The sequence below is a fragment of the Rhinolophus hipposideros genome, assembly GCF_964194185.1.
Source record: "Rhinolophus hipposideros genome assembly, chromosome: 12".
NCBI classification, from domain to species: Eukaryota; Metazoa; Chordata; class Mammalia; order Chiroptera; family Rhinolophidae; genus Rhinolophus; species Rhinolophus hipposideros.
The window spans coordinates 47752248-47771162 of NC_138058.1; the positions used below are offsets into that span (position 1 = coordinate 47752248).

Sequence of the window (18915 nt, forward strand, 5' to 3'; positions counted from 1 at the left end):
GGAGGGTCCCAGACAGCTGTATTCACATTTATGGCACCTTGGTAGGATAGCCAGAAGACTGGGCCTGGTTGGGACTACATGTGGCCTCTCAGCATGGCAATCTTAGGGTAATTAAAATTCTTATATGGCAGCTTGCATCCCCCAGAAATAGTTTCCAAGAGAACCAGGCAGAAGCTGCATGGTTTATTCTGACCTAGGCCCAGAAGTCTTATGGCATTGCTTCAGTCACATTCTTTTGTTAATTAGTTAGTCTTAAGTCCAGTCCAGACGAAGGGGAGAGGAATTAGACTCCACTGTTTGATGGCGAAAGTGGCAAGATCATATTGTAGAAATACATGTGAGATGGGTGCTATTATGGTGACCATCTTTGAGAAATTCAGTCAGGTACGTGAACCAACTGAATGTGAGTGATGGAGGTCACCAGGGAGTCCAACACCATGTTGTTTCTTGGTGACCAGATAATTGGGATTGATATTAGCAAAGGCGAGGGAACGGAAAGAAGGAATTAATTTAATAAAAAGGAACACATTTGTTTGGTATGAGTTGAGTGTGAGATGATGATGGCATATCTTGGTAGAAATATTACTATTTAATACTGGAGATAGGGGATTGGTTTGGGTGACACAGAGTAGTAGCCAGGCCCAGTGCTTGGTGTCTCAGCCGCTCCGAATCTGCTTTAAAGATCAACTCATGGCTTCACTACTGGCTTTTAAGCAACCTGTTGTGAGTTGTCAACTATCGCTTCCAAACCAAGTGGTTCTTAGCTCTTTGCCGACATTTTAGATCTGATCCCTTTGCTGACATTTTAGATCTGCTGAACAGAATGTTTTACAGAGAACATCTTTACAGTGTGTGTGGCTTCCTTTTGTTTGGTTTTTATTTTTAAAAGAAAATGTATTTCTTTTGGATCCTTTTGAAAGCTTTTTATAAGCTCTTAAGTTATGAAAAAATTATTTAGGCATGTAACATTTTAAAAGTTTGCAAAAAGAAATGTGGGCATTCATGAAAATCCACTGAAATGGAGGCCAGCTGCCGGCCATCTCTTGAACTACAGCTGTGTTAAGGAAGGAAGCATATTAAGAGATTAATGGATACATAACTGAAGAGTTAAACATGAGCCACATTGTTTGAATTGGATGTAAACTGACTTCACTATTAAACAATCTATTAAACAATTCACTGTTGAACTAATTAAATTATTCACTATTAAATAATCATCTAAGAATAAATAGGAATGGGAAATACTATTCTTTTTTTATGGGAATTATTTTGAAAGTAACAGTTGCAAGCGCACACACACAAACAATATGTTGAGTTAATTTTCTAGAATCTGCTTTCTGTTTAGAACTTGATGAAATGTTCATCTCTTAAATAAAAACATAATTACCTACCTGCCTGAGCATTTGATTGGATGGTTAAGTGCATTAAGTTTGTGATGAAATTCATGCTTGCTTGTTTACTCTCTGTGACCTTTGTACTTTAGTTGTTCTTTCAATGAAAATGAACAGAATCCTAAACTAAGGTGTTAAGCCAGGGAATCTCGTGTTCATTTGTCCAACTGTAAATTAAAAGCTTAACTACAAGGGGACTAAATTACTGGCTATAATTCTAAATCTAGAAGGGAGGTTCGTTAGAACTTGATGTTGTCTTACTCATCATATATTTGAATTGCTCCGCTTTTTGAAATGTAGCTTAACCTACAAATATTTATTGCAATAATTATAATCATTTTCACATGAAAAATGAACTACTGACATTTAACAGTTTTTCTCATTAAATGCTGGTTCTGACTCATGGACATCAACAATTATGGAGGACAGAAGTAATTTAAATATGTATTTAAACTTTCATCAGTTAATTATGGCTACTATAATTCAAATTCAACAGGAAACTTCTTATGAACAACTGAAATATAATGAAAAAGTAGTTTCCTCCACCTTTACTGGAGAATGACAGACCAAGTTTCTAAAGAATATGCAATAGAGCAAGAAATCAATATTTATGGAATGTATGAGATTTTGGAAAATGTATTCAATTCTAAATGAAAGAACGTAAAATCTTATCTGACACTTTATTCTCATCTCCTTTGACAAATGTGACTAAGACACTTTTTATTTCTAAGTGTCCTATGAATTTTATTTGAAATTTTAATAATTAAAGAATAACTAAATTATGATCCACTCCGGGAAGCCATGTTAATTCTTTATAGACAGAGAAAATTCTTTAAATTTTCCATTTCTAGGTATAGTAGATTTAAAGGATGTGGGGAAAACTAGGATGTCTTAATGTTTAAATTCTAAATCTTTGTTTTGGTTTGTGACCCCTGGATTTGTACTTTTAAGACCACTCCATAGTTGAGTCAGATATTACCTTCTTTCTGGAACTTTGAATACTCGTCTTTAAAGTTCTCAGAATCATACTGAGTCATTTAGACACCAGAACAGAGGAGTCTTGTTTTCAGAGATAACGTGTGTCTCAGCTTTGTTAGTAAAGTCCCAGAGTTTTAATATTATTTTTATTTCTCCTTGATCTCAGGGCATGGTTATATTAAATATTAAAAGAACCTGATACATGCTTCTAACCACTTCTTTAAATCCACTATATTTTGCCCTTCCTTTCATGACCTTCTGATTAGTAATTCAATTTAGATTTGGTCATCGTTATTATTGCCGGTGCCTGTAGCTGAGCCTGCAGTAAACCTCAACCATATTTGAAGGTGAGGGAGGCTGAGATGGCGTCTGTTGATATGTAGCTTTCTCACTGGATCACATTTGAGCAAATCATTTTTCAGGCTTAAAACTTCTCCATGCTTCAGAGTTATGTTCTTTTTTAAAAATGTGTGTGCACATGTACACAACCTTCCTACACATCTGTCACTGTTTAGTTTAATTGCAATAATAAACATGAATTTTGAAATAATAAACATAATACTTGACCAAAGAATGAATGGAGTGGAGAATTTACCTTAAGAAATAATTGGAGAGTGGGAAAATCTCTAAGTTAGGAAAAATAACCATACTCAATGAGTTTGAGGAAATGAAGGTAACATTTCTTAATTAACAACAGTAATATAACTAATCAGAACGCCACAAAAAATAGTTCTGTGTTACCATACTTAGGTGAATGGATGAAGCCATTGGAAAGCCACTTTGTAGTCAGGGTACCTGATTTATTGGCACAAAATAGTCTAATGACCAATTAGTTGGGTATACAGCGTATGTAATTTGATTTCAGTCTGCGGGTTTTATGCTTATCTTAGAATACTTATCCATAAAGCGTGAGATAGCCTTGTGGATAGAAATTGGACTAATCTGTTTATGGAACAATAATTTGCTCCAGTGATCTGCTCAAGACAACACAAGGGCCTAAACACCAGCTATGGTCTGGCCTTCCATTTCAGTTACTTTTAGTAGGGCCTCTTTTCCGTCAGCCTTTTTTTTTTTTTTTTTTTTTTAACATTTCTACTACTACTTGACTGTGATGAACAGGAAAATTAGAGTGGTCTGGTTCCTCTCCCACTCTTGCCCTTAACCACCACCTCCCTGGGAGTGTAGAGGAAAGAATATGAGGTATGAATTAGCGCTGAGTTCCATCAACCAACTTTTTTGACACTAGGAAAGCCATTTAACTTCTCTGGGCTGCTGTGTCCTCTTTGATAAAATAAAGAGTTCTGTTTTCCAAGGCCGCTCTCAGCTCAGCTTTCTGTTCATTATACAGTGCTGCTTTCTAGTTTCTGACTAGGAAAGTCTGGGGATTTCGGCTATGAAAGATTGAGGGAAATTGGATACATTTTTAGTAAACTTCCTTTAGAACTGGTAAACTGATCTCTTAGGAGTATTTTGTGGATTAATAACATTTAGTGAGAGTTGTTTATGAAGAACCTTGAATCCCTTGTAAGAAAGTTACAGTTTTTATGATGTACTCAGAGACTAAAGACATTGTGTATTTGGAATTAATTTGACATGGGAGTGAAATAAAACAAAAGAGCCTTCAGACAAAGGATGTCTGCTCTTTTAGTGGAGAGGCTCTCTCTGACAAAAGCAGGCCTGGAATTCCCCAAGGCTGTGGCTGGTGACTGCATAGAATTGGCACAAAGAACCAAGTACTGCCTTACTCAGGAACCTTTCCCTTTTCCTCCCTGACCCCTGGATTGTGTGATGAGGAACCAAAATAAACAATCCAAGTGTGTCGCATTGTTCTTGGGAACCTTGCGTGGTTCCATTTTTACTTATCAATTCCTTCAATATCATAAACACCAGCAACTCTGGAGTTTTGAAATCACTTCCTTATAAAGTAATCTTTCCTTGTTGGGGAGTAAACAGAAGGTTCATTGATGAGTCAACTCTAGATTAAGCTATTGTGTTTTTATAGGCACAGTGACTTCACCATGGCGAAGCCTTAAAGTTCCAGCCCTCCTTTTCTACACCTGGTTTTGCAATTACCTGCCTAACAGAAGGTGCAGGGACCAGTGCAGCTGCTGGCAGCACCCCTAGTTGGTACTTATTTAATCACTCAACAAAAGGTTTCTTGAACTACTACTGTGTGCAAGATGCAGTGTTAGAAACACTTTGGCCATTGAGAGGATGGTGTGGTGGTAGGCCGTGAAGCTGTGAAGCTAGAGACAGTTATTAGGGTCTATATTTGAAACTAAATAGATCTAAGACAGTCGTGTGAAGGCCTGAACAAGGAGGTAAGGCTTATGAGGGATCATGAGGAGGTGCTTTGGGGACATTCTCATCAGCAGCTTCAGGTACTTACAGAATTGAGGGTCATTGCTTTCTCTATTTGTAACATTAACCCAGGTAATAATATCTCATTGAATTTCAAAGCATTTTAATAATAGTTTTTTATTTTTATTCTTAGGTACTGAGAAATCAAGTGATTTGTCCACAACCATATAAGTAGTTAGTGAAAGAGCCAGCACTGGAATCCAATTTGTTTTGAAACTTGATAGTGCTTCAGAGATTTGCAGTTCAACAAAAGTTTATTATCACCTGCTTTGTATAGGGATTTGTGATAGGTAGGCAGTATAAATGATGAAATATTGCTAAAACATGGTTCTTGTTCTTAGAGGAACTTCCAGTCTAGCATTTTAATTTTGGAGATTAGAGAAATAAATTAGATAATTTACAAGGCAGAAATGAAAGACCAAGAAAAAGTTCTGCTCACTGAGCTGTCTACCCCAGGGGTGGGAAGAATAACTAAGGCCATTAACAAAAAAGTAAGGCAAAAAGAAGAGCCTGATGGGAGGCAGGATAATACTTTAGACATGTTGAGTTTGAGGTGGTGTTGGGCAGCTGCCCAGAGAAATATCGGACAGTTGGAAATACAGGTCAAGAGATTGGGAGAGGAGTCATTTTCAGAGACAGGGTAACCTGAGACTACCCCAGTTTTTAACACTGGGTTCTGGGAAGCCCCTCTGTCCCAGACAGACAGGGACAGTTAAGTTATTCTGGCTGGAGGTATGTATTTGAGGGTTACCCATACTGAGCAAGTGGTTGAAGCCAGAGGCCTGGAGAAGGTCTGCCAAAGAGCCTTAAGAAAGAGGGGAAAAGGTTAGTTATAACCTTGGATTAAATGCTGTATTTGTTAAAATTTAGAAGTATTGGTCATTTGAAACATAGCTTCTACCCCATGTTGACAACTGTACAAGCCTCAGTTAACATTCTACGTAAACATGAACCCTATACTGGATTTTGAATCTTATATTTGGTTTTGTTCTTGAATCTGGGGGAAAAAAATCTCTTGAGGAAGTATTTAGGTGAAGGGAGTTGATTTTGATAGGTTACTTGGGGATTTCAGTAGCAACTGTCTTCCTATAAGTGTTATGACCTTGGTATGTGGGGATTCTGAATGTGTTTATACCTGTTTAAGGAAGCTAAGGAGCTGACTCACCTGCTGGCTCTAATGGTGGCACCTCTTGTCATTGGAAAGCACTTTTGTTTATACTTTCCTTTCTAGTTACTATACCCTCTTTGTCAACCTGGGCCTTTTGAATGATGCATTTAATGGAGTCGGCAAGTTACAGGTCATTCATTTATTCAACAGATATTTCTTGAGCTCCCTGTTCAGGCCCTGTTCTAGGTACTCGGAATAGAGAAGTGGGTAGGACAGAGTGTGTCTCTGATACCATGGAGTTTATATTTTAAAGGACATCTAGAAAACAATAAGAATCTATCAGATGCCAATATGTTTTTTGATGTTATAAAGTTTGGTGGTAAGGAAAAATCTCTCTTTCCTCTTTACACTAAGGTAAATCAAGGCTTGAATGACAAGAAGCAGCAGCTTTCTGAGGAAAAGCTTTCCAAGCAATGGGATCAGCCAATACAAAAGCCTTTGGATGTATTTAAAGAACAGAATGGTGTAAGATGAAGTTGAATGAGGTGTACAAACATGGAGAGCTTTGTGAGCCAGGATAAGGAATTTAGATTTTGTGATCCCTGGAAATCTTCTTTTTTTTCTTTTTTTCTGAGAGTCTCCAACCAAATAGATATAAAAATGAAAGGTATCTTGGAAATTGCACAGACATTAATATGCATGGACGCTAGTAAGTAGCTTTAAGATTAGCAACAAGTAAAGTACATAGGTGTGTTAACAGAGTCGCATAGAAGAGGGGAGAAGGGCTGGATAGGACAAATGAGAAACTATTGTATCTGAATCTATAACATAAACAGAGGTCAAGTTTCTGTTCTCAGAAAGTGTACTATGTCCCTCCAAGCTGTTCTATCCTCCTCCTGACTCTTTTCCTGCCTGTACTTGGAATCTTAGGTCCGTTTGTTCAGTATCTTCAGTAATTGATTTTAGGCTAGTGCATAGAATAGTCAAAGCGTGTAGCTTCTGAAGTAAACATCTTTTTTTTTACAATTGTGGATCATTTTTCTCTTTGAAACCTAAAGGGTATGCTGCTCCAGGTATAAGTAAGTAGCCCCACTCCCTCACAAGTTCAAAGTCAATAGTCTGACTTGATTTTTATGTTATAGGCAGTTGAAGCTTTGCTTAGCAAAACTTTAGGCTTGGGTGAATGAGAAAAGTGGAATTCCTCATAACAATATTAATATGGCAGAGATTTGGAGGAGAGTCTAAAATTATCACATCATCTTTCTTCTACTTTCCCTGAAAGCCTCATTCCTTTTCATTCTTTTAAAAATGTAGATAGGTACATGTTTTTCAGTTTCTTCTGTTTTCATCTGTATGAAGGAATAAAACTCTTATCTTTCTATTGTGCATCAGAACAGTACTAATTATTCCCCCCCTTGGTTGCCTGTGTATCATTTACTCTGATATGTGATATGCAGTGTTTTAGGAATCTAAGTGTGTCATTCTGCATAGCCAGGCTAAGAGCTTGTTATTTTTGAAATTACTGTTTATAGCTGTTTTCATTCAGATGACGATGCTGATGACTGATGATCTTGAGCTTGAGTAAACATATCATTTACTTTATATCAAGGTTAGAGACACATTCTGATTTTGTCCCCAAAATAAACCTTTGTTGTTGTTGTTGGCATTATTCAGAATCATTTTAATGATTAGCAAATGAAAAATAAGGAAAGAGAAAAAAGGAACCATGGTAAGGTAAAAGTTTATTAACAACCAATCAGTATATACTAGCTTTGTTTTTATTGATATTTATTTTTCTCAACCCAGTAGCTTATTTATTAGAATGACTTTTCCTTTGGGGTTGCTCTTAAACCTGACAAAATGGAAGTCTGTGTTTATGGGAAAGGAAAGGGGTGTTTTTCCTTTTTGTGCTAAAAGCCTTCACTGGTAACAGCATGGTAAATAAATTGCTATTTGGGAAACGAAGATATGGGCAGAGGCTTAAACTTAGTTGAAGTTACACATAACTAGTTTCCTAGCAATTGAGTCTTGATGATTTTCTGGGAATTTTGCTTCATATATTGGCTTTACGTGTACTTCACATTTAAAATGTGAAATCAGTAGCTTTGTGTTTGTAAGCGGTGAGTCATTCAGTTAAGTAAGAAAACAGTTTATTAAGAGTAATAAATGTTCCCAGTTGTCCAAGGCAGCTGGAATACCTCCAAAATGAATACGACACAGTTCACCTCACATCAGTCACAAGTAGGTTGTCCGCTGGGGGGATTCTCTGTAGGATATTTTAATTCTCCAGCTAGCTTTCCATCCAAACCATCCAGCTTGTATAAAAACAACTTTAACCCCCATCCCGATGGTAGATATTCAGGGATTAAAATCAATCTGAAAGGTAACCTAAGTAAAACAGGATTAGGAAGCTTATTTCTTAAAAACACTATATTCTGGTAATACATTCCAAAGTCACAAGAGCATGCTTTTGACTTTTGTGTAAACTGGAATTTTTATTCTACTGCTCCCTTCGTAGGGCACAGCATAGTGCCAAGCAACTACTAGGTACTTAATAGATCTTTTTTTCCAAATGAATGGATGAAATGCACTGAAGCAAATCATAGAAAGTTGATAGTGTCTGTATCATGAGCCAGATCAAGCCAAATTTGTAACTGAGCATTTAGGTCAGGCACCTTGAAGTAATGCCTTTTTATTAAGTGAAAGCTTTGGTGTCAATCTATATTTTAATTCTTTCCCCGTCACTTATGTATTAGCTGGAAACCTTATGCAAATTATTTAACTTCTCTCTCTCCCTCTCTCTCTCGTTTACTCAATTTAAAAAATGAGCGTGAAAGATTTGAACATACTGACAAGTATAGCGAACACGGTCATCAACAGTTGGCTAACTGGAGGAAGGGCATCCCAGGCAGAGAGAAAGTCAGGTGCCCAAGTCCTGAGAGGCATGGAATTAGGGTATTTAAGGAATAGCAAATGAACCACTTGTGACTGGAGTGGAGTGAGTAAGGGAAGGAATTGTAGAAGGTAAGATCAGACAGTCACTGAGGACTAGATAGTGTAAGACATAGTAAGGACTTTGGCTTTTACTCTGAGAAAAATGGGGAGCCCGGTTTTCTCAGAGCCATGGGAAGGTTTGCGAACAAAGGAATATCATGATCTGGCATTTTAAAAGGATTACTTTAACTTCGGTGTTGAGAAAAGCAGAAAGACCAGTGAGGAGGTTACAATATTATTATAATTCAAAAAAGAGATGGTGATGGCTTGGAGAGTTGTGGAGATAGTAAAAAGTGACCTGAATCTGGATATAATTTGAAGGTATAATAGACAGGGTGTGTTGACAGATTAGATTCGGTACTTGAGAGGAAGAAGACTCCGTTTTTAGCCCAAGATGTGTTATTCATATACTAGGATGGAAAAGACTATGGGTGGGATAGATTTTTTGAGGAAACCAGGAGTTTCGTTTCGGGCATGTTAAGTTTGAGATGTCTATTAGACAATATACTGACACTGCTCTGGGTTTACTTGCTGAAGGAGGTCCTTTAGAATTTCTTTACGTGCAGGTCTCTGGGTACAGACTTACTTACATACACATACAGACATACACAATATATCTATTTTGTATTTTTGTATTTTTGTATTTTTGTGTACTATTTTGGTACATTTCCCATAAAACTGTCTTCTAAGTTACTACTTCCCTAGAATTTACCTTATCTGTTATTTTATTGAAAGTACATTTTCATTTCCAATATTTCCAATGTCTTTATTTTCATACGTCCCTGTTCTTACTTCAGTACTGCCTGTTTTTCATAATTTCTTGCCCTTTTTAAATATAAGTTATTCCTTCATTGATCCCTTGAGTACTCTAAAGTTATGTTAACGTCTTTCTTAGACTTCCATAAAATTAAGTTTCACGTGGAGTGAATTTGTGTTCTAATTATTGATTTTTTAGTTTGTCTTTCTTAATATAAAACTTATTTCTGTGTTTTGAATTTTGATTTGCTAGCTATGATTGGGAGTCTTTTTGGCTATTCAATCATTCATTCATCTCTCTGGGCTCATTCCTCTCTATCAAGGAACTAGATTAGACAATGGCATTTTGGGTCTCCCCATCTACAGAGATACTGGGGATATGACAGATCTGGTCACCAAGTTAGAAGTCAGCCTGGTTCCGAGTCTCCCTGGGCCAATGGCTTTTCCTCCTGCTGCATCCCAAGGCAGCTCTGGCAGTAGCTCTTTTATGGCAGAGGAGGTTGCCGAAATTCCCCATTTCCTGGGAGCATGGTAAGTTACCCCACAACTGACTTCCTGCCATCACTGCCACTTCCAGAGCTATAACCCTGCAGATCTCTGGTTTTAGCACACTCGGTGCTTTGCATTTCTAGTCTGTTTTACCCAGATAATTATCTTGTTTTTTAGCTCATTTGGTTTGGGAGTTCTCTTTGTACATTTTGGTTATTATTAATATGTGTTGTGTGTGTGGGAGTGTATCTTGCCAAAATGGAAAACCACTTTATCAGAAGTTCAGTTTTTCATCTTTATCAGAAGTTCAGTTGAAATTCTTTAAAACCTGCTTTACTTACAATAATAGATAATAATTTTAGAAAGCAACTATTAAGAACTTATGAAAACACTTTGCAAGAATAAACTTACTTAATCTTCTCAACAACTTTCGTCTTATACAAAAGGAAAGTGAGAAATGGAGAGGTTTTGTGATGTCCTGGATCATACAGCTATTAAGTGACAGAGCAAGGATTCTAAACTGAAGAACTTGGCTCCATAGTCTGTCCTCTAATCGCTATGATATATTCTCTCATCTGTTAGTTGGGGGAAATAATGCCTTCTCACAGATTTGTTTGTTGCAAAGTAAGATAAAGTGTAAAAAACCTAGTGTTGTAGCTGGTGTATAATAGGCACTTAATAAATGTTTGTTTTTCTTTCCTTAGTGGCAGGCAAATGTATTTTCAGTATAGTAACTTAAAACTGGTGAGTAGATTTTGTTTTAAATGTAGCATATTTCATTTTACTAAAAAGGTTGGGAGTTCTATTATTGGACCCATTCCCTTGTATTGATGTGGGGCCAGAACTAGCCTGGGAGAGATGCAGAGGTAGGAAGCAAGGGAATCAGAGAAACAAGGTCCAATGGCAGAGTCCAAATCGGACACCAGACAATTGAAGTCTTCTGCAGAAAAGTTGGTATGAGACTGGGGAATTCCAGAGCAGAACAAGAAGGTCTGGACTGGCTGGTAGGAGTTGGTGCCTTGAGCATTTCCCAGAGCTCCTGAGGTTCCTGGATCCTTGGCAGTGGGCACAGAGGCTCTATTGAGGGCAGTTTGCCAGCCTTGACCTTGTTGAACATTCTTCTGGCCTTTCTTTTCAAATTCCCCAATTTAACAAGGAGCAGCATTTAGCCTTAGTATGCAATACTCAAGGAAATAAATTGGTCTGGTTAACTGTTTATAGTTATAATAACCAAGAATCTAAATTAGGGAATTGCCTCTAGGGCAACTTAGGCTCTTTCCTCAGTCAGCTCATCTACTTCCTCATCCCCACATAGGTGGGCCTTCCACAATTCTGCCTACACGTCTTTCTAAGTGCAGCTCAGATTCTACCCCTTCCATGGCATTGTACTGATCCCCTGTGCACCTTGTGCCTAGTAGTTGTTCTAAGTACATTAGAAGCTTCAAGAAAGGAAAGATCCTTGTGAGGTGCAATATTTGGAGGACGTTTCACCAATTTATATGAATAGGGATAAGTGTGGAGAGCATAGCAAATGCTTAGTTGGGAATATGGAGAGAGAGAGAGAGAGAGAGAGAGAGAGAGAATGAGAGAATGAATATGTATGTTAGTATGAGAACCTTACTAGAATAGAAAACGTGTATAGAAATTTGGGGGGAAAAATTAAGATTAGATTCAAGTGGGAGGTTTGGAGTTAGGTCATAGGAGACCTTTCAAGTTGGAAGATTTTATCAAGATGGAAAATGAGTTAGACTTGTTAACAGTCAAGAGCCATTGTGAGTTCAGGGAAGGAAGGGTAATACATGGCGAGGTGGCCTGCTCTGATCCCAGACCTGCCTGCCTTCTCACATTGGTTGGTTTTGCCAGAACCTCTGTGTGCCAGCTCAGGGAGGCCCAGGAGAGGCTTACTGACACTGTCGAGGAGCATCACTGAACTAGTGTTTGTGGTACTGGTATTTCAGTGCACGTGATAGGAAAATAGGCAATAGGAAATTCCCTTCATCTCCTGCAGTTTCTTTTCGCCCTTACATAGTGAATTCCTACAGACTTTACCTCAGACCACAGCATTACCTGTGAGCCAGTCCTCCATTGCCAGGGGTCCTGTGGTAGGAAAGAAAATACAAGTAAATGAAATCCACATATAATCTTAGATCAAGTAGTTTTTGCTTACTTCAGCTCTATGACACCAACTTTTTTTTTTTTTTGAATGGGTAGATCGCAAAAAGATGACTTTTGCTTTAATTCTCTTTTTTCTTTACCCTGTTATGGAGTAAATTAACCTAATTATGCTTAAAAGACAGTGAAGAATGAGCAAAAGGAGGCAATAATCTATAACTGTATCACCAGCACTTAAATAACTGTTCTTAGGAATTCGGATTTCAGTTTTTGGTTGGGCAACTGTGTGAGGGTTATACCAAGCTGGCAATGTTAGTAGTAAACTAGAGAAATTATTTCGTGAAACACAAGGCATTTATCTTAAAATTTAAAAGATATAAATCCATTCTACCAGCAGTATTCAGCGGCAGGATATCTCAAAGGAAGTTCTCTGCTCCCAGGCGTGAGTCTCTGGGCTTCTTGCTTCAGAAGCACAGCAGCTGGTACCACGGGAAGGTGAAGAGCTTCCCCAAGGAAGACCCCACCAAGCCTGTCTACCTCCAGCATTCCTGGGCTGCAAGGCTCGCATGACCCACATCATGCGGGAGGTCGATAGGCCAGGATCTAAGGTGAACAAAAAGGAAGTTATGGGGGTGGCTGGTTAGCTCAGTTGGTTAGAACGCGGTGCTCTTAACAGGGTTGCCGATTGGAACCCCACATGGGCCACTATGAGCTGCACCATCCACAACTAGATTGACTTGGAGCTAATGGGTCCTGGAAAACACACTTAAGTAAATAAAAGTTTTTTTTTTTAAAAAAGAAGTTGTGGAGGCCATGACCATTGTAGAGATGCCACCCATGACAGAGATGGGTATTGTGGGCTATGTGGAAACCCCTCATACCTTCAGACCTTCAAGACCATCTTTGCTGAGCATATCAGCTGTGAGTGCAAAATATTAAATGGAAATCTAAGAAGGAGGCCTTCACCAAGTACTACAAGAAGTGGCAGGATGGCAACGGCAAGAAGCAGCAGCTGGAGAAGGACTTCAGCAGCATGAAGAAGTACTGCCAAGTCATGCCCGTCATCACCCACACCCAGATGTGCCTGCTTCCTTTACGCCAGAGGAAGGCCCAACCTCATGGAGATCCAGCTGAATGGAGGCACAGTGGGCGAAAAACTGGCCTGGGCCCCTGAGAGGCTAGAGCAGCAGGTCCCTGTGAACCAAGTGTTTGGACAGGATGAGATGATCGATGTCATCGGGGTGACCAGGGGCAAAGGTACAGAGGGATCACCAGCCACTGGCACAGCAAGAAGCTGCCCTGCAAGAGCCACCGAGGGCTGCAAAGGTGCCTATATTAGGGCGCGGCGTCCTGCCCAGGTGGCCTTCTCTGTGGTCCAGGCTGGGCAGCAAGGCTACCATCACCGCAGTGAGATCAACAAGAAGGTCTACAAGACTGGCCAGGGCTACCTCATCAAGGACGGCAAACTGATGGAAAACAATGCCTCCACAAATTGTGACCTGGAGCGTCAACCCTCTGAGTGGCTTTGTCCATTCTGGGGAAGTGACCAATGACTGTCATGCTGAAAGGCTGTGTGGTGGGAACCAAGAAGTGAGTGCTGAGCTCGCGCAAGTCCTTGCTGGTGCAGAGCAAACAGCGGGCCCTGGAGAAGGTTGACCTTCATCAGCACCACCTCCAAGTGTGGCCATGGCCGATTCCAGACTGTGGAGGAGGAGAAAGCATTCATGGGACCACTTAAGAAAGACTGAATTGCAAAGGAAGAAGGAGCTTAATATCAGAACAGATTGTGCAGCTGGTGGGATCTCAATAAAAATTATTTTCCAGCGGAGGGGCTAGGGGGAAGATATAAATCCAATGATGGGAAGTGACTTCAATCCTTATAAATAAAGTGTGGGAGGATTATTTTTGTTATGGAAGTTTTCAAACATAAATATACAAATATATAAAACGTAAAAATTTCAAACATGTATCTAAAGTAGAATAATATAATGAATCACCTTTACCTATCACCCAGATTTCAGCAGTTATCAAAGTTTTGTCACACTCGCTCCATCTGTCCCTTCCATTGTGGTTTGCTGAAGTGTTATAAAGTACATCCTTGATCTGTTGTTTTTACTCCTACATACTTCTGTATGCAACTCTAAAAAATGTGGACACTTTTCTTCCATGTCCACAATGCCATTGGCACATCCTATAAATAATTCTTTGGTGTCATATAATTTCCAGTACATACAAATATATGTTTCTTCTGTTAATTTGAAAATATCTTTTTTATACTTGTTTTGTTCGAGTTAGAATCTAAACAAGGTTCACACTTTGCATTTGGTTGTTATGCCTTTGAATCTCTTTTAATCTTGTGGTTCAGATTGTTGATGGCTGATTTGGGTGGCTGAAGGGGGTTAGTGGGAAGAAGCAGGGTTGAAGTGATGGATTTTAAGCCATGCTAAAAGGAAACCTTTAAAATTACAGAGGCTCCTGGGAATAGGGAGATTTGGTTCTAACATTTGTGGTGGAAATAATATTTTTAGGCCCATGTGAAACTTTTTAAAATGCCTCCTTTAGAGTGATATTATTTATATGTATTTTGTTCTATGTAAGACATAAACAACTACATTTGAGTTGCTATTTGGAATGTTTAGTCAGCAATTGAAGTTGTTTACTTATCCCAAACCAGAATTTAAAAAAAAAAAAAAAAATCCCACATTGTTTCTAAGAGATCTATTTCTCGCTACAAATTAGAAGTCAGTTATCTTTCTGTAGAATATCTTCCTCAGTTTACAAACGACTGTCTAGTAATCCCCCTTATCTTTAGTTTTGCTTTGTGAGTTTTAGTTACCTGTGCTCAACCTTAGTCTGAAAATATTAAATGGAAAATTCCAGAAATAAACAATTCATAAGTTTCAAATTATGCCCCATTCTGAGTAGTGCAATTAAAACTCATGCTGTCCCGTTCTGCCTGGACATGAATCATCCCTTTGTCCAGTGAATCCACCCTGTATGTACATATAATAAGATATTTTGAGAGAGAGAGACCACAGTCACATAACTTTTATTAATTACAGTATATTGTTATAATTGTTCTTTTTATTATTAGTTATTGTTAATTTACTGTGCCAAATTTATAAATTAAACTTTGTCATAAATATATATATATATATATATATATGGGGAAAAAACATAGCATGTATAGGGTTTGGGACTGTTGTGGTTTCAGGCATACAATGGCGGTTTTGGAACATATCCTCCTTGGATCAGTGGTGGACGGCTGTATTTTTCCTTTGGACTTTATCTCTTTATTTTCATGTATTAACTTTAGTTAAATCCAGTTACGATCCTCCTAAAATCATTGTGTGTCTACCACTGACTATCCTATTTCTTAGGATAATGCTATACAATCTTAGAGGGCATAAGTTTAAAACATTTTTTTTTAATTCAGTGTTCTTAAGCATCCTTTAATAATACCTAATATAATAGAGCAGAATTTCACTAACGGTAATGTTCAAATAACCTCAAATGTTTATGCCTCTTCCCAGATAACTTCCTTTATTTATTCTCCATAGGATCTGGTTGAAAATTTTATTTGTGGTAGTCCACATTTTGAGAGAGATGAAAATGATTACTAAAATGTACTTTGGAATGTGTTTTCTTTGAATATGTATAATCTCTATAAATGTAGAACATAAATTGCAATAAAGTTGCGTTCTCTTTGTTGGAACTCTGGAGTTTTGCAGTTGTATAGAACATCTGTGAGAACTTAATGAACCATCTTTAGAACATTTTCAGTGTGGGTGCAAGCCTAGGTATTCAACCTTATTATGCAGACAAGATACATGCTTTATATGCTTTTGTAAGAGTGGAATCTTTAATAGCTTCAAATCCTAAGACCCCTAATAAAGAGGAAAGTAGGTGAAAAGTGGAAAGTGAGAGTTTTCCTCCCTCCAAATGTAAGGATATGTATTCTTTTCTAGCAATCTTAATATGTATCAAGAGTTTGTACTTTTACCTTTTGGTACATGATAATTCCAAATGTTTGTTCTATGTATGCCTTTTAGATGCCCTAATGTGAGTCTGCAAAAGCTGCCGGAGCAGTGGTTATGGAATGTTTTAGAGGAAATTAAATGCAGTGATCCTTCATCTAAACTCTGTGCTACAAGGCGCAGTGCTGGAATTCCTTTCTACATACAGGTACTTATCCACAGGACCATAGCTGTTTGTTTGTCTTTTGATCGTAGCGTATTCTAACCCCCTTGACATGTGAGGGAGCATATTGCATAAGGTACATTTCTGTCTCTTCAGTACTATAGCATTTGTAGCTTTGTTTTAATGTGTGGACAGTGTGTTCCTGTGAAAGATCTGTTCTTGGAACAAACCCTCTAAGAGGTCAGTCTTGTAATGTAAACAGAGGGTGGTATAGATTTCCGCCTGTTTATTAGGTAGGCAGACATCACTGTGGCACATTCATTGCTCGCTTCCAGGAAGTGTACGTGTTGCCTTTTTTTTTTTTTTTTTTGAATTAGGAAAAAAATAGTCTTCCTGTCACATCAAGACCCTTAAGCTCTTCTTTGTGGGCATCCAGTGTTAACAGTTTCTTTTGAATCCTTATATAAAATTTCCATGTATAAAATAATCCTAATCATAATAGTAGCTAACATTTGTAAGTACTTATTTCACATATATAATCTCATTTAGTCCTTCTTCAAGGCCTATGAGGTAGATACTATTATCATCTGTATATTATAGATGAAGAAGCTGGAGCTTAGAAAAGTTAAGTGGCATGCCAAAGGCCACAGAGATAGTAAGAACGGAACTGAGACTTGCGCCCAGGAGCCAGACTCCTGAACCACTCTGCATATGAGAGAGTGTATGTGTTTGTGTGTGTGTGTGTGTGTGTGTGTGTGTGTGTGTGTATTTTCTTTTTTAACACAGTTGAAAGCTATTGTACATACTGTTTTGCACCTTGCTTTGTTTCACTTAACATGAGGTTGGTGCAAAAGCAATTGTGGTTTTGCAGTTATTTTTAACCTTTTATCTATTTATTTTTCTTTTCCTTTTTTTGGGGTGGGGGGTGGGGGGAAGGGGAACAGGACTTTAATGGGGAATAGTGTGTACTTCCAGGCCTTTTTTTTTTTCCAAGTCAAGTTGCTGTCCTTTCAATCTTAGTTGTGGAGGGGGCCGTTCAGCTTCAAGTTGTCCTTTCAGTCTTAGTTGTGGAGGGCACAGCTCAGCTCCAGGTCCAGTTGCCGTTGCCTTTGCTAGTTGCGGGGGCACAGCCCACCATCCCTTGGGGGACTCGAGGAGTTGAACTGGCAACCTTGTGATTGAGAGCCCACTGGCCCATGTGGGAATCGAACCAGCAGCCTTCGGAGTTAGGAGCATGGAGCTCCAACCACCTGAGCCACTGGGCTGGCCCCTGTTTTTAACCTTTTAAACCACAATTACTTTTGCACAAACCTAATACCTTAAAGATTGCTCTATCTTAGCACACCCAGATATTACTCTTGGATATGAAAATATTTTATTTCCACAGTACTGAAATTAAGAGGCTATCCCCTTCATGAATCCAAAGAATAAAAAATCTGAAGTCCTCACACCCTGACCCGAAAGGTCTTTGTTTAATATTCAGTAAGATAAAATCCAGGAATGGAGTTAGTATAATAAAAGCAATGAAAGTAAGTAAAGTCTGTTTTTTAGTGCCCCTAAATTTTTTCCTTCTCTTATTCCCCCCTCAAATTCCCAAAGTCATGATTTTTTTAATGACAAGGGGCAATGGAAGTTGTTATTGTGATTCAGACATCATTGAGGTAGTTCTGCAGCATGGATCTTGGCGCCCTTCAGAAATCAACTCCTCTCTGATCTGATGCATTCTGGATCAGAATGGTCCATTCTGCTACTGGTAATTCATTCTGATCTATTGAGTGTTTTCCTCGTTCATCTGCCTGAGGACAAATGTTAAGGCAATAGCACGGGCTGATTGTATGTTTGTGCTGTATGCTTATTCCACCTCTGCTCTCTGATTAATACTAAATATTGGTCAAAGTAATAGAGCAATCAGTACATGGATTTTATTAGCCCATCCTTGAGAAGAGTGTCACAACAGCACACAGCTCTTGGGGGATAAAAGCCATGGTTCCCAGAAGACATTTCAGTAATTGCATGTAGCTTTCCTATTTTAATTAAATAAAATCTAAACTATTAGAAAAATCTGCTCAGAGAGGCCCCATTTCACTTAGCATAACTTATTAATAAAGTTATATTCTTGTTCTGGTGGAAACCTCTGCTTAGTTTGTGTTAGCTGTGGAGAACTTTCTACTTAGTTTATGAGCTTATCTTTTGTGTAGATAAAAAGAGTTTTGAATGGTCATGAATAAAACAGGATACATGTTTTCGGAGCATAAATATACTATGGGAAATTTCTCTTTTAAACCTATTTTGTGTGTGTATCTTTACTTTCCTCTTTTATGGATTATAAATGCTTCAGAAGAAACTGAGTAGCTTGAAACTTGTCACTCTTGGGAGCTAGTTGCTACATATGTTTGAAATACCCCTGCTCCTCCAAGTTCCTACACAATTGCTAATCTATTTTGTGTCTCTATAGATTTGCCTATTCTGGACATTTCATATAAATGGAATCATATAATGTGTGGTCTTTTGTGTCTCTCTTCTTTCACTTAGCATAATGTTTTCAGGGTTCATCCATATTGTGGCATGTGTCAGTACTTCATTCGT

The 18915-nt window shown here is 38.3% G+C and overlaps 1 protein-coding gene and 1 pseudogene across 3 annotated transcripts in view; both read left to right on the top strand.

The window, feature by feature from the left end:
* Positions 1-18915, top strand: part of THADA (THADA armadillo repeat containing) — a 291090-nt gene that overhangs the window by 49563 nt on the left and 222612 nt on the right. For both annotated transcript variants that reach the window (XM_081068770.1, XM_081068771.1), the window contains exon 23: positions 16242-16374. In XM_081068770.1, coding sequence (XP_080924896.1) covers positions 16242-16374 — 133 coding nt within the window. The remainder of the gene's footprint in view (positions 1-16241; positions 16375-18915) is intronic.
* Positions 13003-13961, top strand: LOC308505734 (large ribosomal subunit protein uL3-like; annotated as a pseudogene). The gene has a single exon. The product of its transcript is annotated as a large ribosomal subunit protein uL3-like (transcript).